This window comes from Condylura cristata, unplaced genomic scaffold (assembly GCF_000260355.1).
Source record: "Condylura cristata isolate star-nosed mole 26May11 unplaced genomic scaffold, ConCri1.0 scaffold00003, whole genome shotgun sequence".
Taxonomy (NCBI): domain Eukaryota; kingdom Metazoa; phylum Chordata; class Mammalia; order Eulipotyphla; family Talpidae; genus Condylura; species Condylura cristata.
The window spans coordinates 13,198,192-13,225,206 of NW_004567104.1; the positions used below are offsets into that span (position 1 = coordinate 13,198,192).

Here is a 27,015-nt window from a genome sequence, read left to right on the forward strand (position 1 = left end):
CGGGTGGGTCAGGAGAGGTCTGCCACACCATGTGGTCACCTCCGGGGCAGGCGGGAATCGAACTCATGCGGAAGCGGCCTTAGATTCTCAGTGCTGTGCTTTAACCCGCTGTGCCACCAGGGAGGGCCCAGCTACCTGTTTTTAGTTATTTTTAAACTGGACACCTTTCAATACTTTGTATATAAATCAGTTGTTGGTTGTATATGTGGACATTTTTTTTTTCCCAACCACTAGGCTCATTTTTTAAATCCACTATTTTCTTTTGCTGTATAAGGTAGTCATTTAAGGTTGGCCTTAAAGTTAATTTTTACTTTACACTTTGTTGTATATTTTCATTTAAGGTACTCTTGAAATTGATTTTCCTCTTGCCTTTAGAGTTGTCTCCAAAGACTCTCTGTGCAGACATCACAATATATGTCAACATTGCTTTCTTCTATGTATTTTGTTGTTGCAGATCTTAGAATCAGTAATTCATTCTAAATTTAATTTTGTACATTGGGTTAGAGAATGATCCAACTTCATTCTGTTATCTGAGGTCATCCAGTTTTCCAAGCACTGGTTGTTAATGAGGACCTATACCATTTGTAATAATTTAGGTATAGATTTATTAATCTATTTCTTTTTGGAATGTTGATCCTGTTCCATTGACCCATGTATCTATTTTATCCTAATCCCAAATTATGTGTATTACTACAGTTTCATAATATGGTGTAATGACAATAACATGGTAACTCCATTTTCCTTTTTTTTTATTTCAGTATATCTTGAATTATACAGGGTCTTTTATGGTTCCATATAATGTTAATATATTTATTTTTCTGTTTACTTGAAGAATGTCATTGGGATTTTAATGTGGGATTGTACTGAATCTATAAATGGCTCTTGGTACAATAATCACTTTACTATACTCTCTCCATTCATGAACATGGAACATCTCTATGTATTGTCCTATATCTATTAATATTGTATTGTATATTCATTGTATAAACCCTTCATTTTAAGTTTAATTCTTAGATATTTAATTATTATTGATTAAATTTTAAATGGAGTTACTTTAATTTCTTTTTCTAGCTCATTATATATAAAAATGAAAAAAAAAAGATGTTGATAAATGGATTTTGTTACCTGATACTTTACTGTATTTATTTACTATTTTATAACAGAGTTACATATTTTTGGTAACTTTTAGGGTTTTCTATGTACCATATGGTATCATTTGCAAATAATGACTCTTGATTCTCCTTTTGAAGTCTGGATTCCTTTTTTAATTCTGAGTGATTTAGCTAAAACCTATAATACTAAATGAAACAGAAGTGGTGACAATGGCATCCTTTCCTTTTTCTTTATATTAAAAAGAAAATTTTCAGTTTCATTTTCAGTCATATTGGCTGTGGATATGTGATATATGCCTTTTATTATGGGGGTAGATACTTTCTATTCTTACATTTTTAAGGAATTTCATTATAAATGGGGATGCTGACTTATCAATGTTTTTTTTTGAATATTATTATATATAATCATCTTTATTTTGTAGGCTGATATAATATATTATGCAGATTGATTTACATATGTGAAAGGATCATTACACCCATGGGGTAAATTCTACTTGGTCATGATGTATGACTTTTCTAATGTATTGTTTGAATTTAATTGGGTAATAATTTATTAATTATTTTTGTATCAATATTTACTTAGATGGTATTTTATAATTTTCATATTTGCATGTATCTTTTCTAGCTTTGATTTTAGATGCTTTTAACTATGAATCAATTAATAACAATGCATTGATATTGACTTACCAGTAGTATCATAGGTTCTACTAATATCAGCTGTTGCTAACAGGACTAGAGGAGGAAATTATGGGAAAATAACATTGTTTCCAATATTTTTGTAAATATTAAACAGTTCTAAAAATGTATTTTAATTTAAAACAAACAAAATGTATGTCAGCCAAATTAAAGCAGTGCAACACTCAGACTTTAAACAATTATCTTTCTATATATCAGTCACTCAGAGACATCTCGGGGTCTCTTTTCTTTTTGTCCTAGTGTAATTTTAACAGATTTTCCATTTATAATGTTAGAAAAGGTACATTCAAGGAAAAAAGCAAATTATTTTCATAACAATTTTATTCTAACAGAGAGAAGTGATATTTGAGGCCCTTCCAGTATTGTGTGGCTTTTTTTTTTTTTTTTCATTAGTTATGTTCTAATTGCCACCCTCTGCCCTGATAATGTTACCACCTGGTTGCCCTTTAGTCTCCCTTAGAAATGCCCCAGCCATCCCAGGATATCAGATAGAGAAATAACAATGTTCTAGCCAAATCTTTCAAAGGACACCACAGGAATATGACTGAGTTCCTCCCATTGCCATTTATGTTGTCAAAACTTTTAAATATCAAGCATGACTAGAAAATTCTCAAAACAGAATAATTAATGGAAATTAAGAATCTTTGTATAAAGGTAGAAATAAAAAAACATCTATATGTTAAAACATGTGTTATTTTAAGAACTTTTAATCTTTAAAATTATAAAATAGTTTGCAGTTTTCAAAGTGAGCATAGAATAATGAGCTGTAGAGGAAAGTTTAAATCACATTCCACATGTCCTTTTTCTGAAATTAGAACCATTCTTTGGAAATATGTTTATCTATGTTGTTTTCTTTCTTTTTTACAAAAAATATGTATTTTTTTTCATAAAGTGCTGGCTGTAGGCCAGAGATGCCCAAGAATGGGGCGGGGGTTAGAGGTGGGGAGGTGAGAGGATTCATCAGAGACAGAGTAGTGAGCAGAACAGAGGGAGCTATTGAAATAAATACTGAGGGAACTATCAAGTAAAACAGGCTTGGGATTGAATGCAGGCCACAGAGTGATAGCGCTGACACTATAACAGCTAAGCCATCAGGAAGCCTCTTTTAGTTTATTTTTTTTGATATGAGTTATTCACTTCTCAGCGCATCTCTTTTCTGTGCTCATGTTAAATCCCACTTTAACTGCATATAAAGTTTAGAATTGCTCATTTATGGCTTATCCAGTACTCTGAGGATAACAACTGTATTTTAGCAATTATTGAATAAAATCACCTAGTCTATACATTTTAATGAATACATATTTATCTAAAAATGTAAATCTAGGTACATATAAACAGTCAATGGTCAGGAACGTTTACAATGATATTGAATAAATAGAAAGGCTTCATTAAGAAAAAAATACAACAGAATATAAAGAAACAAGCTTCTTATTTTTTTTTTCTTTCAGAACAAAGAATTGTTAAATTGCAAGTTCAGACAGTCACAGAGTTCAAAACTGTTACTAATGTTGTTGGATATTTAAAGGGCTTGACATCTCCAGGTAAGTATGATTAAGTTTTTACAGTCTATATTATATATAAACATCATGAAGAAATAATCAATAATAATTTTAACAACAGATAAATATTCTATTTTAAATATTCTACTTTAGATGTAACCAGAAATTTATGCCACTCTCAAAGTCAGTCAGTATGAAACTAAGAAGCAGGTCTTCTATTGCTTACTATAACTCTTCAAAATAAATCATATTAGATAGTATAATATAAAACAGAGAAATCAGTTTAGGTTTGTTGGACTGGCTTATGCCTATGTGGAAAAACTTAAAAGAACAGAGTTTTCTTTTATTCATTATAACATCATCCAAATAATTTTTTTTTTTTAAAGATTTTTATTTATTTGTGCATACAGAACTGGGGTACAGGCCAGAGGTCAGGGGAGGCGAGAGGCTTCACCAGAGACAGAGTGGGGAGCAGAACAGGCAGATCGACGAAGTACACTGCTGAGGGGAGCAGTGGGCGGGTCAGGAGAGGTCTGCCTCGCCATGTGGTCACCTCTGGGGCAGGCGGGAATCGAACTCATGCGGAAGCGGCTTTAGCATCTCAATGCTGTGCTTTAACCCGCTGCGCCACCAGGGAGGGCCATCCAAATAATTTTTATCAAAAGACTAAATACACATATTGGATTTTAATGGTGTTTTTGTAAATAAATGTCTCTAGATCTAATTTTTCAATATAGTCCTATGTCTTGTCTCTGACTCTTGTTGTACTAACTAGTCTACCTAATGTTTACATGGCTTGAGTATTTGAAGGGGTGTTTATGACACTGACCATTCATCACTGGGCTAAAATTTAATTTTACTATTTATTCTAGAAAGTTGATGAAATCTTTAGATGATATACAACCCTAAAAATAAAATTAAATAGGGCACTCCCTGGTGGCACAGCGGATTAAAGCACAGCACTGAGAATCTAAAAACCGCTTCCACATGAGTTCGATCCCTGCCTGCCCAGGAGGTGACCATATGGCATGGCAGACCTCTCCTGACCCACCTGCTGCTCCCCTCAGCAGTGTACTTCCTCGATCTGCCTGTTCTGTTCCCCACTCTGTCTCTGGTGAAGCCTGTCACCGCCCCCGAGCCTCTGGCCTGTACCCCAGCTCTGTGTGCACAAATAATAAATAAATCTTAAAAATAAATAAATAATAAATAAATAAATAAATAAATAAATAAAATTAAATAACAAGTTAAAAGTAACCAACAAACATAAGAGACATAGCAACACCTTCAAACACATTGTGAAGCTTCATTACAGATTACTTCCCATTGTATTCACTGAACAATGTGGAATGCAACATTTTTTATTATACTTGTACCTTCCTATTGATGTGGCCGGTACATTTCCACAAGTTGCTCTTGGAAACATATCTTTTCCATGATTTTTGCCTAATTGACACCATAAATGCTAACTTAAAGAGCCATGAAGTTTTATAACCCTGAGTCTGTTGCTAGCCAACTCTTGCAAAATTAAAGGCATATATCTCTCTGAATTCCTTACTGTAGCAATGTTGAACGATCTCTAATCATAGTTTCTTAAAATATAAAATGTAAATTAATTTTAAAGTGGTCATTGATACATTGCAACCATTTCAACAAATCCAAATCATGAGGATATCAAAATAAAGCATTGAAAACATTTTTCAGCATTGCTACACTTAGAAATGATTATTGAACAAAAAATCAAATCATACAAAATTATGTTATTCTAAGGGTAATGAAATTTTCTCTATCAAAAATCCAATTTAGAAAATAATCAAACTTTTAAAATCCATTATGCCACTCAATAGTATTTATTAGAGGATTATAAGCAAAGCATCTCAAATTTTACTATTTGAATTCTACACAAAAATATTGGTTGTTCATTCATGTGACTTTCTTATTTAATGACTCCTAAAATCAGAAATAATCATCACTTAGTGTTCTGGTTTTAGATATAGTTTATCTAGAATACAGAGAATCCCAAACTACTTCTACACATATCTAGGAGATGAAGTAATACATTCCCAGAGTTTCAACATTGTACAGCAGAACTCTCCTGTCTGGCCAGCTGTTCCCCTCAGCAGTGCATTTCAGTACATTTGCCTGTTCTGTTTCCCACGCTGTCTCTGGTGAACCCTCTCACCTCTCAAGCTTCTGGCATGTTTTTATATGCATAAATAAAGTACTATTTTATGCTTGAAGAAAGTAAAGAGCGGTTGAATAATCTTCGAGAGTCACACACTAGTAAGTTGAATAGTCTGTATTCAAACCAATCTACATATTTAACTGTCAAGTTATAGGACATCCTCTAAATTATACTCAATAAAAATAACTTATCTTTATACAGATGTATCAGGCTACTTGATCAAGTAAATTTGACTCTATCGCAATAACATTTGATGTCAACAGAATCAGAAGGATCATTGGAGGCTTTTTATTACTGACATTGGTCAGTAATGTACCTAAACAGGCCACACTCATATGTCCTGGGAACCTTTCTAATAAAGTAGCTAATGAGTTCTAACTTACTACATAAAACAAAATATATGAAAGGATATTTTTACTACAGTTGGATGATTTTTAATAATGAGATTTTTCTTCAAAAAAAGAAGAGGGACTCATACTCTAAGTTGGAAGTTGTAATTCTCTAGACATTTCATTCATAGCAAAATCCACAGATGATTCTACATTTTAAATCTTTATAGCTACTAAATAATCTATCAAATATAGTAATAGCTCATTAATATTTACTGAGCATACACTTATTATTTACAAGGCTCTTTCCTCTGTGACTGGAAAAATGTTAGATGAGCATTTCATTGGGGCATATTTGTATACCTCATTAATTAATATGCAACTTGCAAAGGACAGTAATATGTATCTAAGCTTTGGATTCATAATTGGGTTCAGCAGCTGCCTTTGCTTTATATGTACAGATGTGTGAATCAAGGCAGTAGAAGAAAAATGTTAGTCTTAATTATTAGAACAAGTTTGCATAATTATTTCTCATTTGTGCAATAGGATTATGTAAATGTCATTAAATTTATTGTTAGTTTTTTTTTTTTCCTATTTTTGTCTTAATAGCTTTGTTTCCCTCTATTTCTAGATCGGTATATCATAGTTGGCAGCCACCATCCCACTACATTCAGCTATAATGGACAAGAATGGGCCAGCAGCACTGCCATAATCACAGCCTTCATCCAGGCTTTAATGTTAAAGGTTAAGAAAGGGTGGAGACCCGACCGCACTGTTATTTTCTGTTCCTGGGGAGGAACAACTTTTGGCAATATTGGCTCATATGAATGGGGAGAGGTAAAATGACATTATTCTCTGACTAAAGTAGACAAAGTAAAATTGTTGAAACAATTTCCAATGTTTATTACTATATGACTAATGATGTTTATTATTATATCTTATCTGTATAATACAGATTGAAATCAAGATAGCAGTTTCCTTCCTTCCCTCCTAACTTCTTTCCTTCCTTTCTTCCACCTACCCTCCCTCTACGTCTGCTTTCTTCAAGTAATGTACAATATCTTCTATTTCCTTTTTCCCTACATGCCTACCTACATGCCTATCTACTTATCCTAGAATGTTTTTGTCCTAAGATATTTAAGATGCAATAGGAAATTTAGTAATAGGCTAAAGCACAACGGAAATATTTTAGTTTCAAGAGTTTCTGATGTGCTATATTTTTAAAAACTGTGAAGTTATAAATGAAACAATGCCTTATTAACATGAAAGCATCAAAAATTCTTAGACATCCTATTTTATGAGTTTTTTTAAATTAAAACATATTTATTTGAAGGCAAGCCCATTACTTATTGACTTAAATAACATTTCAAAACAACAGATGTATTTACCAAAAATAAAGCCATTATACTTTTTGTAATTGCTTTATTATTTTACTGTCATGACAGTTGGACTTTCATATCTGCTTCAGCATTCTATTTGTTGCACTACATTGCTTCAGTTCAATTCTATGAAGAAAGTAGGGCCTCCCACAGCTGTATAATAGAAAAGGGAAATATTTTAAGGCCTTTCCAGATAATTCTGCATATTCTTCTTTATAATTTATACAATACTAAATGTGGAACCTGATATTATGTCAAGTTTTTCATACTGTTAAAATTCAAATCCACTGGTTTACATGGCACTTTATTTTATTTCCTTATGGTTTACACTATTTTGTATGATTATTTTAAAAAGAAACTCAATGGCTATAAAGTAAGAGGATTGATACCTGCACATTTTTTCTAGGAAAGTGAAAACATTTGATAGTCTAGTATATTCATTACTTCAGCTTTGAAGAAAAAGTTCTATATCTCTAATGAGAATAAATTTATGATTCTTGTTTTAGATGAACAAAAGCAACTGTCACCAAAAAAATATCTAAAAGGTGTATGCATGTGTGCATGCACACACACACACACACACACAGCCTGCAGTGTCTTTTTGATTTGAAGGGAAGAAATCTTAAAATTGAAAAAAAATAATTACACTGTAAAATTTGTCAAGATTCACACATTGTAAATTGGAATGCTTTACCATATGCAAATTAGTGGTGTGAATGTTTGCTCCATATTCAAAAGAACTAATTCAAAGAAACTCATTGCTGAAAGAGCTTTTTAAACTGACAGTTTTTTAGTAAGATGGAAATTGTACCAATATCTCAAGCTTCTACTCCAAATTGCTTACTTTTTAAAGATGAAAAACAATTTGAGAACATATTTGTGCTTTGGGTTGATTTTTAGCCATTCAGACTTTTTTGTCATAGTGAAAAGTTTTATTTATTTTTTTTTTGTATTAATAGGCACATTTTCAGAAAATGTCTTAAAGTTTCTTTTTGAATTCCAAAAATGTATTATGTCACATAGACTTCTAGATATCTATTGTAGTGACTTTCACACACATTTTATGTTCACCCTAAAAAAACATGTATTTCTAAGCTGTTTTCAGTGTGCTTACGTAATGCTGGTCATTCCTCACTTTAGCATCCTGGGGAAGGTATTGTAAATATTCCTGAATTCATTACAAAATTTCCAAGTATCATAAAATATAAGTGGAATAAATAGTATGTATTTGCATGTATATGAATAATTATATTGAATAGCTTCAAGTGAAGTAGATATTTTTGTGGTTAGTAAAATACAAATCCATTTTTTTTTTAAAGATTTATTTATTTGTGCATACAGAATTGGGGTACAGGCCAGAGGCTCAGGGACGGTGAGAGGCCTCACCAGAGACAGAGTGGGGAACAGAACAGGCAGAGCGACGAAGTACACTGCTGAGGGGAGCAGCGGGCGGGTCAGGAGAGGTCTGCCACGCCATGTGGTCTCCTCCGGGGCAGGCGGGAATCGAACTCATGTGAAAGTGGCTTCAGATTCTCAGTGCTGTGCTTTAACCCGCTGCGCCACCAGGGAGGGCCATACAAATCCATTTTTTAACTTTTATTGGATTTGTTGAACATTTTGATTATTTTATGTTTTCTTAATCAAAAGATAGTGAAAGTACAACTAACATAATGTGGGAGTAAATAGGAAAGTGTTTGTTAGAAAATCCTATTATTAAAAACGTCAGAAACATCTACCTCATAATACACACACACACACAGAGTATGCACACACATATGTTTGTATAAGAAAAATATGGCATAAGGATAAATAAATACTAGTTGGTTTTATTTATATGTGGAGTATAAAGAGCACACACATACACACATATATATATACAAGCACACACATATATGTAAGCATACTTGACATCTAATTATACTTTCAATGAAAGTCTATTCATTTTGTTGGCTATTTTTTACTATATTTGGCTATTACTTTTTTACTTTTTTGGCTATTTTCATGACTAGATGGACAGAGATACATGAGTAATGAAAATAATGAATAATACATAGATTTTATTATTAGCTTATAAAAAAACTCAACCATATATTACTATTTCAATGAAGTTTGTGAAGTTTGGTAACTATCTGATTGAGCTGGTATTTGGGAATTACGTTTATTCCTATCACATTTACTCCTGAAATGAAACATTTTCTTTTAAACTTAAACTGATTTGTTTAAATTCATTCCTTAATGAAGAACACTGAGTAGAAAACTTGTTGAAAACATCAATATAAAATAGAAATAACACGGCCCTCCCTGGTGGCACAGCAGGTTAAAGCACTGCACTGAGAAGCTTAAGCCACTTTCATATGAGTTTGATTCCCGCTTGCCCCGGAGGAGTCTACAAGGCGATGCTGACCTCTCCAGACCCACCCGCTGCTCCCCTCAGCAATGTACTTCGTTGATCTGCCTGTTCTGCTCTCCACTCTGTCTCTGGTGAATCCTCTCACCCTCCGCATCTCTGGCCTGTACCCCAGTTCTATATGAATAAAGAAATAAATCTTAAAAAAAATACAAGTAACATTATAAATTTGATAGATATATGTCTTTGTAAATCTTCCATCTGATAGTTCCTAAGAAATTAAGTACTAAAGCTTTTAGAACATTTCTGTAAAAATGACAGTAAGATAACTACTCATTAAATATTTGTAAAAAGAAGGAAAATAACTTAGTGGTATCTTAGTGGTATCTTGTAAAAAATGTAGTGATTTTCAATTTGGGGGACACTAGATCTTAGCAAGGAAATACAAAGACTATTCTCAATCATCATAGCCTGTTAATATATGTGAAATGTATCAGGTCTTATTTTAGAGAGCATACATAACTATTATGTCCCATTTTGCTCAAGAAAAACATTTCATGAAAAAAGTGATTCATTGATTCAAAGCAAATGATTGGTTTCAGTTTACCTATGTCTGCTCTTGAATTCAGTAGCTACAGAATTATATGCTGTCAGTAAAGCTAATATTCAAATTACGTATTTTGAGTTTGAATTTAATACTATGTTAACCATTTAAAAAACATCACTTAAATTTGAACTTTGTCAAGAACTTATCTTAAAATATATTTATATGTATAAGTACTGTTCACTACACTGATTTAAAATAGTTCATGACCTTTTTGATTCTCTGTTAACTAATAGGGATTGCTTTTGAAAATATAATTAGACAAATGTAGTGATTTTAAATAGAAATTGGTTATTATTTAACATGTAACTGAACACGTAGGATCTATTTTTCATTTTGCTGAAGTAAGATTTAATCTTTGTGTTTTAGGATTTCAAGAAAGTCCTGCAGAGAAATGTTGTAGCTTATGTTAGTCTCCATAGTCCAGTAAGAGGCAACTCAAGTCTGTATTCTGTAGCTTCACCTTCTCTTCAGCAACTGGTATCAGAGGTAAGATGAATTATTATTATTATTATTATTATTATTATTGATTATTAATTATTATTATTATGTACAAAACTAATTTGCAACTCCCTTCCACCCTCTGTAATTTGGCATTTATTGATTTTTTTCAATTTCCTCTTTATTGTATATTAGAAGCCATCTAAAAATTACAGGGAAATTTATTACAGAATTTTCATCAATATCTATTCAACTAATCCCTCAAGTTCTGAAATTTGCTACAAAATGCTAGAAAAGTAGCAAGTGAAATGTAAGCTTATTTCTTAAAAAATAAATTTAGTTCTCATTTCTATCTTGAAAATCTTGATTTTGTGGTAAACTTAATTTTCAATTTTTTCCCTGTCCTTGATGCTTTGAGTAAACTTGAAACAAGTACTCCTATTAAATACATTGTACATATCTTAAAAGCAAATTCTGTGTCTAACTCCTAGAAAATCATAAGTGAAATTAAAATGTTTAGAAATTAAAATATTTATTGAAAATTTTTCTGAAGGTAAGCATGTATTTTACTACAAAGTAATTTGCAAAAAAAAAAAATGTAGTTTGTGAAAATGTCATAAGAATCCATTGTATTTTATTCAGCTGCTTTTCATCTATTCCAAAGAAATTTGCAGAACATTTTTCCTCTTAATTAGTAGAGTTCACACCTTCATTTTTGCATTATTTTTATAATGTTGTATTCAGAGAAAAAAAATATATGTGCTATTTCTCAGAATTAAAACAATCATGTCACCACTGGTAGAGATTTCTTCCTAGTTCTGATGGCTATTTGTGTATATATGAAGTGACCTTTTATGTGCCCAAAGAAAATCACAGAAACCAGACTAGCAAAATAAATAAATAAATAAAAGTCCTTTGGATAATTTGAAATATAATGTAAGTTAACATTATATTACTTTCATAAATTATTGTCTACTGAATACTTTTCACTGACATTTTCATATGTAGTATAGTGAAGAAGACATTAAGATTTGTATATTTAACAATCAGCCAAACTCCAATCTGTATGATTTAAATTATATTCAAATCTGTAAGTGGATTCTTCCAGTTCTGTGTAATGATTCAAAATCTCTGACCTTTACCTGTTTGGAGAAAAGTCAAAACGAATAATGAACAGCATATATCTCCCTTGGAAAGTTTCTTTTGAATAGGTAGGTGATAAGGAAAAGAAAGCATATACTCAAATACCCAGAAATTTAGTGTTAATTTAAAAATTATGTCATTTCCTTAAATGTTACAGTTTTGTTATTTGGGGTGACTTGATACTATATAATCAATGAAATTCACCATTAAATTCAAAATGTAGGATATATCAAATATATAGAAATTTCACAGAATTGCACATCTTATAATTACAATATAATTTACAATTTAAACTTAATTATCTGAAAGTATAGCAAAATTTCTCAATACAGAATAATAACATGGTGGGTGTACCTCTTTATTTTTGGAGAGGAAGCTTTTATTTTTCTGTAGTTCAAAATATGTACAAACTAAAAAATGAACTGAAATCTGTATTGAAAGAAAATGTCTTTCAGTTGAGATGGTGCAGTATGTTCCATATTCAAATAAGAAGGGTGACGTGGGTTTTCCCTGACAGACTGCTACTTATTCACTCACTGCTCCCCTCAGCAGTGTATTTCTGTATATCTGCCTGTTCTGCTCCCTACTCTTGTCTCTGGTGAATCCTCTCACCCCCCTAGGTCTTTCCTGTACCCAGTTCTATCTGCATAAAAATAAATTAATCTTATTTAAAAATATATTTTAACAGACTTTATTTATATTCATTCATTTGTTTAGGTTGTAAACAAATCATCTTTCATATAATACACAACAAACCAAACCAAAAAAAAATTTCAAAATGACTTCTGTATAGAACAATAATGTTTTATAAAGAAAACAGGCCAACTAAATTGTGACTGTGTAGAGGCTATGTGAAATATTACTCTCCTGTAACACTGTGCATATTCTAATGATCTTGCTAAGTTCATATGGTGGCTTTACATATGTAAGAGAGAATGCTTAACAAATTAAAAACTGAGCACACATAGGAGACATACATAAGATATTCTGTTGCATTATAAGCTTGACAAAAATGCATATATGATATGTTTGCATTAAATCAAATATCTGTTCAATTTAATTAATAAAGTAACACCCCAATGAAGGAAGATTAATGTCCCAGTGTACTGGGTTTATTGATAATTGCTATAGATATTCATTTTAGTTAAATTTGATTTATGGGATGGATGTAGATATTAATTACATATAGAAAACCATCCCTTCTTTTTCACATTGATGAATATTTACAAATGTATGCAAATGCAGATGACAACACAATGAAGATCTACACCCCAAATTGGACCATTATTAAATTGCATTAAATCTATTCTGGTTCCTGGCTAACACTGATAGGATTTTGTCCTCATAGTTTTGTCATTCAGAATTCCATAGAGAGTGAAATTGAATCACAATTGTATGCTTTTGTGTGTGGCTTCCTTCAGTTAGCATAACAATCATTAGAACTTACCGGTGCTGTTACATGTGTCAGTCATTCTGCCACAGTCATTAGATCACCAAGTAGAATCAAAACCCCAGTGGCACTGGAAGAAGAGAATGCCTTTCCCTCCAGTTTGATACCCTGCCTTTGATATTGAAATAAAGACAAACCATTGTCATTAAAAAGCAATTTCCCTGAGGAGTGTCCACCAAATTTGAAGTATACTGTCTTGAGTGAGAATGAAATCTCCTAATGATTCAGAATGTTCAATGAATTTGAATCCCTGACTAGTTATAGTATGTTTACTTAGGACCTACGAAATTGACTTTAAATTGTTCAAAGAATAAAAGAGGATCACTATGAGTGAGTTCATTGTACTGGTGCCCTTTCATTGTACTGTTGTTATTATTGCAGAATTTTCATAATAGTCTTTTTAAAAAAAATCTCAAAACATACTTTGTTTTTCTAAGTTATAACACATAACTAAAATATTAATTTATTTTCTGTATATAGCAATAATCTAGCAATTATTTTCCCACTGAATTGTAAATAAAGGCAAGAACACTTTTTTGCTACCAGTGTTATTACAACGATAAAAATGGTAGTTCATTTAAAAACTACCTTTTGTTTTAGGAATAAAAACTCATTTCAAAAACTATAAAATAAATATTAATGTTTGTATAAACAACTCTATATCTTTTAAATATCAATATATATTTTTAAGTTACAATTGACCTCTTTCTTCTCTTTGTGAAAATACCAACTTCCTGTGCTTTCATGTACTTCACAAACTATATACTTCATATTTAAAATTTATAGTAAACAATTTTAAATTCTTAAAACATTATTTTCATTAAAAAATCTCATCCATGTGGTGCCAAACAAATTCAGTTATTAATAATTCAGTTATTAATTTTCTAATTTTCATTTTATAAGCAGTAGATGATTGAATTTGCATGATTATGTCTAATTTTTGACCATTAGAAAGTTGTTATAATTTTATAACAATTATAATCATTTTTTAATGATTATAATTTTTCTGATTATGCTCTTGTGTGGTACAATGGTACTTTCATTTCTTGGGTATTTATCTAGGAGCAGAATTGCTGGGTTACACATTCGTGAAAGTAGATAATGCCAAAGACATATTTAAAGTATATGTGCAAGTTATAATATCACCAGTGATTGTGACTGTTCCAGTTGTTCCAGGAATTAGTCTCATGGGTGCTGGTGGTATCTTTTGGAATTCAGTTTGTCTGATGATTAATACTGTTGAACACTATCTCAGATGCTCTTATTGTCCATCCAGATATTTACCTATGAATTAGTTAAATACTTTGCCTTATTATAAAATAAGTTACTTTTCTCTTATCTATTTGCAAATATTCTTTACATATTCTGGATAAAATCCTTTCTTACTTATGTATTGTACATTTTCTATAAGTCAGTGAGTTGACTTTTCACTTTCTTACTGTTATTCTTGACTCACTCTCTTACTTTGTTGTTTCAGGACTGTATTATACAAAACATGGTGAATTTAGTTTAGTATTGATAGTCAAGAAGAATTATAAATTTGCATTATACATTCTTTCATTCACAAGAAAATGTGTATTACTATTTATTTGCTTTTCACTCTACTGAGAATTATAGAATGTTATATAGTAATATAAATGGAGTGCCTAATGATGTCCCTAAAAGAATAGGGAATGTAAGTTCTTTTATATTACACTTTTTTTTTTTTTACAAAATAACATTTTTAAAAAACAACTGTCATTGACTATTAAATACACAGAAAGACTGCCTAAGTTAGTAGTGTCAGTTGATAAAATACAACAGCTTGCATGCAAAATAAACTATGAGATTAAAATTAAGATTTATTTCCTTAAATATTTGTCCTGAACATTAAGATACAACAAAATAGATACCCCTTTTCTGCATGTGTGTGTGTGTTTATATTTGTTCCATTATTATTTGTTGAAAAAACCTTTCATAGATATTTTAATATTTCATATTGATTCAGCCTTTAAAAAACAGGATTTGATTCTTGTATATCATTCAGTGCTTGTAAGTCTCAAGTAATGACAGTTCTAAGAAGTTATTTATTTTTAAAGATTTATTTATGCATACAGAATTGGGGTACAGGCCAGAGGTGCTTGGGCTATGAGAGAATTCACCAGAGACAGAGTGGGGAAGAAAACAGGCAGATTGATGAAATACACTGCTGAGGGCAACAGGGATTGAGAAAGGAGAAGTCTGCTATGTCATGTGGGTACCTCTGAGGCTGGGGATCAAACTCGCACTGAAGCAGCCAGGGCCAGCTTCGCAGTCCTGCACTCCAGCCCACTGCACCACCAGAGAGAGCCAAAAATTTTTTTTTGAAGCTTGAACCATTCATACATATAAAACTGGTCAATCTGACTATATTCTGCTTAACTGGTGCTTTTTAAGCACCTGCCAGAAGCTGGCAAACCTCATCAAAACCAGCTAATTACATTGATATTGTAAAGTTGTCAACAGGATTGACAGTAGTTTTCTTTTTCAAGTCTGAAAAAAAAAATCGGATACATTTGCTTTAGCAGTGTTATTTTAAATGATGTTTTAAATTTTTATACAGTACCAGAACTGCACACAGAAAATGTAGTGCATACATCTCGTTTCAGCTATTGAACATTAGAACATTGGGCCAAGATCCAGATTGCAATTTTACTTCCTGAAAACCCTTAGTCTGCTGCAGAGCTCTGTTACTTGATAAATATTTATAGAAAGCCCAACTTTCTATGACATTGCTTTAGGTGTAGAGCACTGCCCCTGTTTTCCAGGAGCTTATGGTTTAACAATGAGACAGAGACATACAGAAATAACTCAAATATGTTTGAGTGGAATATATGGTGCACTGGAAATTGCAGGATAGAAACAATGCCATTGGTTTAATTTAGAAGCATAAAGTGTAAAAAAGGTGCTAAGTTTTAATCTACTCAGAATCCTGATGAAATTTAACCATCTGTCTTTCAAAGCTCAAGACTTAGATCATGTAAGCAGACTCCTCTTTAACTACCAATGTCATTTTTTTTTCCAAAACACACAAATTGATGTGCATGTTCATTTCTTTGCTCAATCAAGTGAATGTTGTAATGCATCTGCTCTTTCCCTCTGCATGGAGGGACACTGACTTAAAGCTAAAGCAGTCACCCTGCCATATTATGCAGTGGTTATTGACTGCCACAGTGCAGTACCCATTCCATTCTCAGGACAATGTCACACTCTACCCTGGGAAAAACAAACATATAAGGACTATAAGGCCCCAGAAATCATTGATTAAAATGTTTGCATTTCTAGAGGACTGAATTTCAAACAGCAGAAATGTTAATTCTTTTCTTTTGATGTATGTGGAGATACTATGAAATTAATAATAATGAGGAGGAGGAGGATGATAATGGCAATAAATAATTTTGCTTGTTTTTAAGCCACCTACTGAGTCTGTTATTTTACTATGCCATTTTAGTGAACTAGCATTAGTTTTTAATATTTTTTAATGACCCACCCTCTAGAAAGAGACACATCAAGGTATAGCTTTTAAGATAGGAATTTTAGAATCTATAAAGCTAATCAAAATAAATGTTAGAGAATAGTTGGAATGGTGATATAATTAAAATAGTTGGTCCTTTTTTCTGTCTTTGTTGCTGAAAAATTTAATGTAGAATAGTTAAATAAGCTAATCTTTACTTGCTGTAAAATAAAAAAAAATGTAAAACTGGCTTTAAAACATTCTATTTACTTGCCTTTCATGATACATGAAATAGTTTTTGTTTTCTTATTTTTTCTTTAGTTTTTTAGGGGAAGACATTTCCCACATGTTGTTGTTCACTATGAATTCTAACTCTTTTCAGTATATTCGACTCAATTTATCTCCTTCCTGCTCCTTCTGCTACTAGCAATCAACTGAAGTGACCATAAAGACTAATAAACTAATTTAAAACCTTTTCTTACACTAATTTACTACTTCAATAAAGCCTTCTGTTTAAAATTGTGATTCTATTGGCAAGTTTATCTATGACCTGGGTTTACAAGGCTTTGCTTTGTGTTAAAACCAAGCAATCTTTCCAGTTTATTACTGTTTTACAAGGTTTTCTACTCAATATTACTGACAATTTGAAAATTCCCTTTTATTTAAGTCTAGATATCAAAGGAAGTCTTACTGGAATTCTGGTTACATCTTGAATTTCAGAATATGATTGATTTAAATACTTCAACTAAATAGACAAAGAGCAGTGCAGACAATTTGAGATATTAGCAAAGTTATCTTGAATTCATATGCACTGTCATACATAATCTCTCATTTTTTTAAAAGATGTATTTATGTATGCAAAAGCTGTGGTGTAGGCCAGAGGTGAAGAACAGGGTGAGAGGATTCAGCAGAGACAGAGTAGGGAGCAGAACAGGCAGATGTACTGAAATACACTTCCGAAGGGAAACAATGGGCAAGACAGGAAAAACCTGCTGTGTCATGTGGGTCAGCTCCCTGACAGGAAATCAAACTCATGGCTCAGTGGCTGCAGATAGTTTCATTGTGTTGAGACTTAATGCCTTGTACAACCAGGGAGACTCAAATGTTACATTCTTAGAATAATTTTAACTGAGTTAATTTGTATCTATGACTTTGTGATTAGTATATTAGACAACAGACCTACATAGTACTCAAAAGATGACCATTACTCTTAGAAACAGTAAGTCATTATCATTAGCAGGTGAGATGAAATTTCATTTACATAGCTTCGTTGATATAGCACAATCAAAATATTTTTAGCTAACAATCTACATAGCAACTTCATAATACCATTACCCTACATAAAATTCACTTTATGTAGTTTTTTTTAGATAATTAATGAAATTAATTCAGACAGATTTCATGGCTTAAAGAAAAATGAAGGCATCTTTTTAAAATATGTTATTATTTGTATCTATTGGCATGTTTATCTTTGATAAATTATCTCTTATTTGTTTACTTCTCTTTAGCTTTAATAGTGATAGCTTAAGGATTTTCTGTGTGTCTTGATAATTTGGATTTGGTTTGCTTTGTTCTTTAATAATATAGCATTTGTTTTTTTCTGTAACCACAAACTATATGAAAGAAAATTAAAATAAATAACATTTATGGGTCCTCCCTGATGGCGCAGCACTTTGAAGCACTGCACTGTAAAGCCAGTCCAAACCTTGGCTGCTTCAGTGCCAGTTCTATCCCCACCGAGGAAGTAATGCACATGGCGTGGCAGACCTCTCCTGACCCGCCTGCTGCTCCCCTCAGCTGTGTATTTCGTCGATCTGCCTGTTCTGCTCCCCACTCTGTTTCTGGTGAATCCCCTTGCTGCCCCTGTACCTCTGGCCTGGACCCATTTCTGTATGCATAAATAAATAAAATATTTACAATAAAGAAATAAACACCATTTACAGTTGCATTAAAATAGTGAAATGCATGTGAAAGACTTACATACTACAAATTGTAACACAGCAATGAAAGACTGAAAAAGACACAGATAAATGGAAAGACTGTTCATGGATTGAAAAAATTAATAGATATAATTCAAGTTCATATTACCTGAAACTATCTGGAAATACAATGTAATATCCATCAAAATTCCAGTGGCATTGTTCACAGGAGTAAAGTAAATGATTCTAAAATGTGTATGAAACCACAAGCAATACATATAGCCAAATTGTGAGAAAGAAGGAAAAGGCTAAAAATATCAAACTATCTGGTTAAAATAGATTGGTTCTGGCATAAAAGCAGGCACATAAAACTCTCACTTAAAACCCCAAATAAATTTTGAAAAGGGTAATAAGAACATATATGAAGAAAGGACAGTCTCTTCAACAAATGGTGCTGGGAAAACTGGATATCCAAATGCAAATTGAAAAACCGTAACTCTGTATGACAATACTCATAAATAAAAGACTAAAACATAAAATTGAAATAATAAAAGATCTACATCAAAACATTGATAATAACATCAATTCCTTGGAAAGGATGTCAAATGGACAAATAACAAAAATAAATATAAGCAAGTGTAAGTACATTAAATAGCTTCTGCACAGAAAAAGAAGCAGTTAATTAATTGAAAAGGCAACTCAAGAGTATTGGAAAAAGTATTTGTGAATCATATTTCTGATATGCATATAACATGTAAATATAAATATGAACAATGCATGCATCTTAATATCAACATCTAAATGTTAATATGTTATATTTACATTAATTTACAGTATATAGTGATATATTAATCAATTGCATGGGAGGGACCTTTGGATCCTAATTAAAACAAAACAAAAAATTTGTAGGGTCTCCCTAGTGGTGCAAGGGGTTAAATCTCAGTACTATGAAGCTATCTTATTAAAATGAGTAAGCACTAATTAAAAATGGGTAAGAGAATTTAGTAGACAATTTTTCAAAGACAAATCACCAATGAGTATATAAAAAAGTACTCAACATCACTAATTATCAGGGAAATACAAGTCAAAATCATAGTAAATTATCACCTCATACCTGCTAGGATGATTGTTCTAAAAAAAACAGGAGATAAATAATTTAAGGGATCTGGAATAAAAGAGTCTCTACATTGTTAATAGGAATATAATTTTGGTATAGTAATTAAAAATAATATTGTGTTTCCTCAATTTTTTTAAAATGATAATAGTAATCCCGCTTTTGAAATTATTGTCCAGGAGAGATATATGTCCATGGCAGTATTATTCACAAAATTCAAGTTACGGTAACATCATAAAATCTTCATCAATTGCTGTTTAAATAGATGGTATAGATGTAGCCATTGACATATTATACCTTCATAGGTGTTTATGTATGCACACACAATGGAATATAATTCAGCTATAAAGCAGAAGGAGATCTTGCCATTTATGGATCTGGAGCACATTATGCATGGAATCTTTAAAACAAGAAAGCTAATTTCATAGAATGGAATATAGTATAGAATTGCCAGGGATGGAAGGGATGAGAAAAAAAATAGTGATTTATGTCAAAGGGCATATATTTTCAATTCTAAGTAAGCTCAAATAATTTATTCTAACTATAGTGTACAATGGTGACTTTAGTTAATTATATAGTGTGGAATACTTGAAAGTTGTCCAGAATATACTGTCAGCATTTTCACCACAAAAAATAACAAAATCATTTGGTGAAATGATTATTCCAATCTTGGCAATAATTTTAGATTGTATGTGTGTGTATATAGTCATTTTGTACATTTTAAAATATAAATATAATATATTCATTTAAAATGTTTAAAGGAAATATCTTTAAAAATCTAAATATTTTGATAAAACTAACAATATTTTGACTGAAAAATTTGATTCTTTGGCTATAATATTATTATAAATCAATATAATAATAAAGTAAAATCTTTAACTTTATTAATTTATATTACTATAAATTAATATAATAGTAAAGTTAAATCTAAAAAGACAAGCAAACCTGTAAATGAATCTTGCTCTAATGTTTCCCATAGTGGGTTGTGAAAGTCATCTTAAGGAGAGCCTTTGATATGTTATCATGTATGAGAAATATCCAGAAATAAACAGAGCAGACAAACTTTTCCTAACTTGTTTAATTCTGGAACCAACCACTTTTCCCACAGTCATCTTGTGAATTTGTCCATAGAACTGTTACTTTAAAGATATCCTACATGCACCTAAAAGTTGTAATTATTATAGAAACTTACATGCATTTGACCCCTTCTTTGAAAATTGATTTATTCAATGGCAAGAGCTACAATTTGCATATACATTTTCAGAAACACACCCCTACTACACTGATAAGACTTGAAGGCACTGATTATTTCTTCCCTTTGATCTGACTTGCAACTAAGAGTTATGGCCTTACGTATCCTAAACTTGACCCTCATCCTCTACAGTTACTAATAACAGTTAACTATATATATATATATATATATATATATATATAATTGCAAAACTGGCATTTTAAGACCATGGTGATAAAAGAAACCAAATAGCAGAATAAATTAAAAGTATTTGAATTCTGAAACAACAGTCCTTCTGAGGTCAGTAATAGCAATTTTCTATGTCTTAAAGGAGTAGAAAAGTCATTTTAATCCAGCATAAGTCATAATGCTCATATAGAAAGAATGATCTTAATGTACAAAAACAGCATTTATATAAAGTGTGTGTGTTTATATGTGTGTGTGTATGTATGTATGTTATGAAAGTTAATCAAAATTTCTATGGGCAGTTGCTCCAGTTAGTCATTATGGAGTAATCTGCATGTAAATCCACATTCTATTTAGATTTTTGTTTATTATTTACATACTTAATACATTAAAAAGCTTGTAATTGGTTTCCAATTTCTTCTGGTTTCTAGGATGTTAAGCTTTATGCTTCCTATTTATTTACTTATATTTTTGTTTTTGCAAGTTCTGGCTATAAATTGTTAAGCCATATGTAATAACATTTGACAATATAAGAGCCTATGAAAATTTTAGTTCCAGTGTTCATGTTTACAACTATTTTTTATTGTAAGTTTTTGTTTTTAATTATTTTTATTTTTAATTGAGGTAATATTAGGGCAACATCAGGTATTGCCACTGAAGTACTGTAGTGAAACTATCACCACATAACCCATAGCCCATCACCTTAATTGTGTTTCCTTCCCCATTTGTTCTTACCTCTCCACATCCAGACCACCTTTGAATGGTCCAGTTCTAACATCAGCATCCAAGGGTTAATTTTTAACCTTGTCTTTATCTGACCCTAAGTTTGGTTTCTCTATATTACACATATTAGTAATACCATACAGTCTTTGTGTTTGGCCTTCTGATTTATTTAACATAGTAGTAACCCTTCCAGTTCCATTTGAAAATGGTGTTTGTTTGTTTATTACCACTTATTTATTTATTTGTTGTTTGTTTATTTATTTATTTATTCATTCATTTATTTATTTATTTATTATCACTAAGTAATAATCCAATGTGTACATGAACCACATTTTTTATAGCTACTCATCTGTTTGGGAGCATTTAGGTTTTTTCCATAATTTAATTTTTATAAATATGGCTATAATAATATGGGAATACAAATTTACTTTTGAATTACTGTTTTTAATTTTCTAACATTGAAGTCTACAATTGCAGTTAATGGGTTAAGGTTATATAGCAGATTTTTTTTTTTTTAGATTTATTTATTTTTGATATAAGAACTGGGGGATAGGCCTGAGACATGGGATGTGAGATGATTCCCCAGACAGAGTGAGAACAGAACAGTGGGAGCAAAAAGGTGGATTGACTGACATACACTGCTGAGGGGAGTAGCAAGTGAGACAGGAGAGGTCTGTTGCATAATATTGGGTTAGCTCACTGGTGGGGGAACAAACCATTAGCAGTGCTGATACTTAACATCTACCCCACCAGGGAAGCCTACTTTTAATGTTTTGAGACACTCCTGCTGCTTCCCAAAAGGGTTGGACCCACTTGCAATCTCACCAGCAGGGAAGGAGAATTTACTTTTCTACATATTCTTTTCAGAACTTGTTTCTGGTCCTTTCAGTATAGACTATTCCCACATTTGTGAGATTAAATCTCATTGTAACCTTGATTTGCATTTTCCTAATAATGATGAGGAACATTTTTTCAGTTACTGTTTGCCACCTGTATGTCATCTTTGGAGAAGTATATTTCTTTTGTTCTTTTTTTTTTTTTTAAGATATATTTATTTATTCATACAGAGCTGGGGTACAGGCCAGAGATGCAGAGGGTGAAAGGATTCACCAGACAGAGTGGGGAGAAGAACAGGCAGATCGAGGAAGTACACTGCTGAGGGGAGCAGAGGGCGGGTCAGGAGAGGTCTGCCATGCCATGTGGTCACCTCCGGGGCAGGCGGGGATTGAACTCATGCGGAAGTGGGTTTAGCTTCTTAATGCTGTGCTTTAACCCGCTGTGCCACCAGGGAGGGCCCTTTGTTCATTTTTTTTTTTAAATTGTGCTTTGCATTTTCTTTTTTTAAGTTGTATAAATTCTTTGTAAACCTTCAATATCAGTCTCAGATGTATAGTGTGAAAATATTTTCTCCCATTCAGTAGGCTGTATATATATATATATATATATATATTTCCAGTTATAGTTTCCTTTGCTGTACAGGATCTTATTTGATATAGTAACTATTCCTTATGTATTATTATTATTATTATTATTATTATTATTATCATCATCATCATCATTATCATTATTTTCTTTGATGTTGGGTCTGAATCTGTTGAAGCATCACTGAAACTTATGTTGTGAAGTGTCTTGCCTTTGTTTTCTCTTATGTGTTTTATGATAGGTCTTATATCTGACTCTTCTATTCAGTTTGTATCAGTTTTTGTGCATGGCTTTAAATTGTGGTCTAGTTTCTTTCTTTCTTTCTTTTTCTTTTTTTTTTTTTTTTGCATCCAGTTGTCCAGCTCTAATGTATACTTTTGAATCTTTCATTATAGATTAACTCTCCATTTTGTGAGACTGTATTTCTGGGCTTTCGATTCTATTCCAGAGTTCTGTGTGTCTATCTAACATGACATTTTTTCCATACATTTTTATTTATTATATCTTTGTAATACACTTTTCAGTCAGAAGGAATGGTATCACCTTCTTTTGCTTTTTGGTCATTTTTTTTTTTTTTTTTGGCTATTTGGGGACTTATGTGTTTCTTTGAATTTCAGTAATGTGCATTATTGATTATTGATGGATATCTTTGAACTGTGATGCATTGAATCTGTACTTGCTTTGAAAAATTTGCCATTTTAACAATGTGCATTCTTCCAATCAATAAGCAGGAGATATATATATATATATATATATATATATATATATATATAAAATATATATATATATATTTTCTATTTCATTCAACAGTGTCTTATTGTTTTCTTTGTACTGGTCATTCACCTACTTCGTTAAGATTACAAGTATTGTCAATATTGTCACTATTCCTTTTGTTGGAAATGGGGTTTTGATTGAAATGATATTGTCTTCTTGATTGCTTCCTCATCTAGTTCATTGTTTGCATATATTAAGACAGCTAATTTTTGTATATTGACTTTGTAATCTACTTTGCTGAACTGATTTATCATTTCTATTAGTTTTATCTAATGGAGTTTTTTAGTGTTTTTTATGTATAATATCATGTCACCATAAAATAATGGTAACCTTAGTTGTTGTATTCTAGTTTGGGTGCAGAAGTACCACCGATCCTGTAGATGTTTCTGTACATCAAGAAAAAATTAATTTGCAGTTGCTGATTCTGGGGGTGAAGGAGTAACCTCAAGGAAACCCAATCTCTCAAGAAAGTGGTGTGATGAGGCAGCTTATGCCTTTGTTATCACTGATCACCCTCCTCTCTGGGGTTCCAATCCTATGTCTCTAAAATTTGAAGACAGGATTTTCAGTGCCACTTCATCTGTAAGCTCAGGCTCCAAAGGGGTGATGCAGGGGCAGTGCTTTTATGAAGAATGTCTTATTCACTGGCGGCACCTGTTCACCTGTTTTACAAAGGCAGTGTCATACTAATGACTGTACTTCAAAACTAAACAGCTCTCCCCTCCCTTCCCTAGCGTGGGAGTGTGAATGTGAACCATTGGTTCCTGCCCCATGGGAACCCAATCTTGGCCATGAGTTCAGGTCACTATTGCCACCTCAGTGTCTCTTCCCTTGTAGTCAGTGTTGGACTCCAATGACCAAGAGGTGCTCCAGTTTTGCACCAAGTTATGTGATCCTCAGAATCCAGTGTTTTTGTTAATTAATTTAGATTACCCCCCATTGAGTGAAACAGGACAACCTTTCTGACTCCATGTTCCAAACCTTTGTAAGTTTTTGAGAAATGTGTATTTAAAAATTATGTTTTACAGTAAATGTTATACAATGATATATTTTTCTATGTGCATATATATTATGATTACAAAATATAAGCCAGGTTTCTGTAATACTGCATGGGTCACCATAGACTAAAAAAATAATAAGATATTGTACAGTCGCAAAATGTATTGATATACACTAGCTTGGTCATCCACAGGATGATTGACATTTTAGCTTTATCTTAGAAACAGAAATTTCTATAAAAAAACTACTTATATTTTAAAAGATTCCATAAAACAGAACCTAGCTCCTTTTATCAGTTTGTTATGCTTTTTATGAAAAAATGCAAATAGGCAAATATAAAAGCATAATTTATCATCTGCAATTTTAATTTATAGATAAAACTACTGAGGGGATATTTCTTTGTGTAATACATAGAGATATATTTTTAACAAAAGGGGATTGTATCTGCTTTTTTTCCCTTCTCAATATAATATAAATAGATTACATTTCAGAATTATATATTACAATATCATTGGTGAGTGTATGAATCTGGTGAAAGTTTGAAGCAATTCATTTCCATATGCTAGGACCTTTCTATAGGTTTTAAATTTTTTTTTGCAAATAAATTCAATTAGTGAATTCATGTTATTTCATTTCCTGGTTGCATGACTAGTTGTTAATAATTTCCTTTTTTGAACATTACTATACATTTTAAAGTTTCATTTTTAATGGTCAATGGTGCTATATACATAACTGTACAAACCTCTTTTTCCAACCAGTTCCTATTTGACAATAGGAAGTAACAGGAAACATGTTTTTGTGAAGCAAAATTGTGTTTTTGACATGGTATTCTAACTAGAATCTCTTTGGAAAAGCTGTAAAAAATCATCTAGACCTTCCAAACATAATTCCTAAAATAGCATGTTATTAGTGGTTTCTGAGGGAATTGCTCCTTCTGCATGGTCAGAAAGCAAGAAAAATAAATTATTTTTCCCCACTAATTCAAGAAACCAGTGTTATTACTAAGATTTGATGAGCTTCAAGTTAACATCAGATTTAGTATGGTTATTGACTTTAAGACCACATTGCCTCAGTCAAGATACCTAGAGAAATGTTATGATCATTCCCTGTATCATGAAATCCACCACCTCAGATCACATCTCCTTTAGAATGGAGTCAGTGCCAGCCACCTCTGTAACTAGCCTGTCATAGTAGAGGGATAGGGTGGATGTATACTTTACCACCATGCAAGTGTATGTGCTTGGTGACATCTAGTTCTAAGCACACTAGTGACCATTAGCACTCCAGTTTCTAGTAACGCTGCAGCCTCCCTGCATTGTTTCACACATTTTTAGAATCAATTTCAAAATATAAAATTTCAGGATCAACATATTAGTTTATAATTTCACAGGAACAAATTAGAGACCCTACTCTTATAATGTCTTACAACATGAATTATTTTAATTGCAAATATAATTAGGTCATTCTTGCTAGTATCTATATTATTAATTAATGTATATATAATTGGTTTAGTGCATGGATATAGCAAAGCACTGTCCAGTTTACTTACTGAAAAATGTTATGCTTGGAAGATTATCATTTCCTTAAAATTTCTACTCTGAAATCACCCTCTGAATGTGAAATTTCTGGCCCCAATATTTGAAACATGAAACGTCTTGAAGTTTTATATCTCTTTTAAAAATTATTTTTCCTCTGTATTCATAATCATCCACATGCTATATAATTTATTCTTTAATTGTATTCCTCCCTAGAATACAAAGTCCTTGAAGCAAGACAATTTGGGCCATTTTGTTTATCACTATATAACCAATCTTTGGTACATAAAGATCATTCAGTAATGCTACTTGAGTAAATAAACACAAAGATAGACATTACTTTTCCTAGATGTTCTGGATTTTTTTGTGCACCTCCTGTAACGTATTGAATAGTTGCAAGGCACCATTTTTTCTACCCTATCACTGAGAACAAGAGAGACAGCTTGCAAAAAAAAAAA

At 31.8% G+C, this 27,015-nt stretch overlaps 1 protein-coding gene across 1 annotated transcript in view; it reads left to right on the forward strand.

The window, feature by feature from the left end:
* NAALADL2 (N-acetylated alpha-linked acidic dipeptidase-like 2) overlaps positions 1–27,015 on the forward strand; it is an 880,510-nt gene that overhangs the window by 566,301 nt on the left and 287,194 nt on the right. Inside the window, exons 7-9 of the mRNA XM_004674978.1 lie at positions 3,257–3,349; positions 6,450–6,655; positions 10,518–10,637. Of these exons, the coding sequence (XP_004675035.1) occupies positions 3,257–3,349; positions 6,450–6,655; positions 10,518–10,637 (419 nt within the window). The remainder of the gene's footprint in view (positions 1–3,256; positions 3,350–6,449; positions 6,656–10,517; positions 10,638–27,015) is intronic.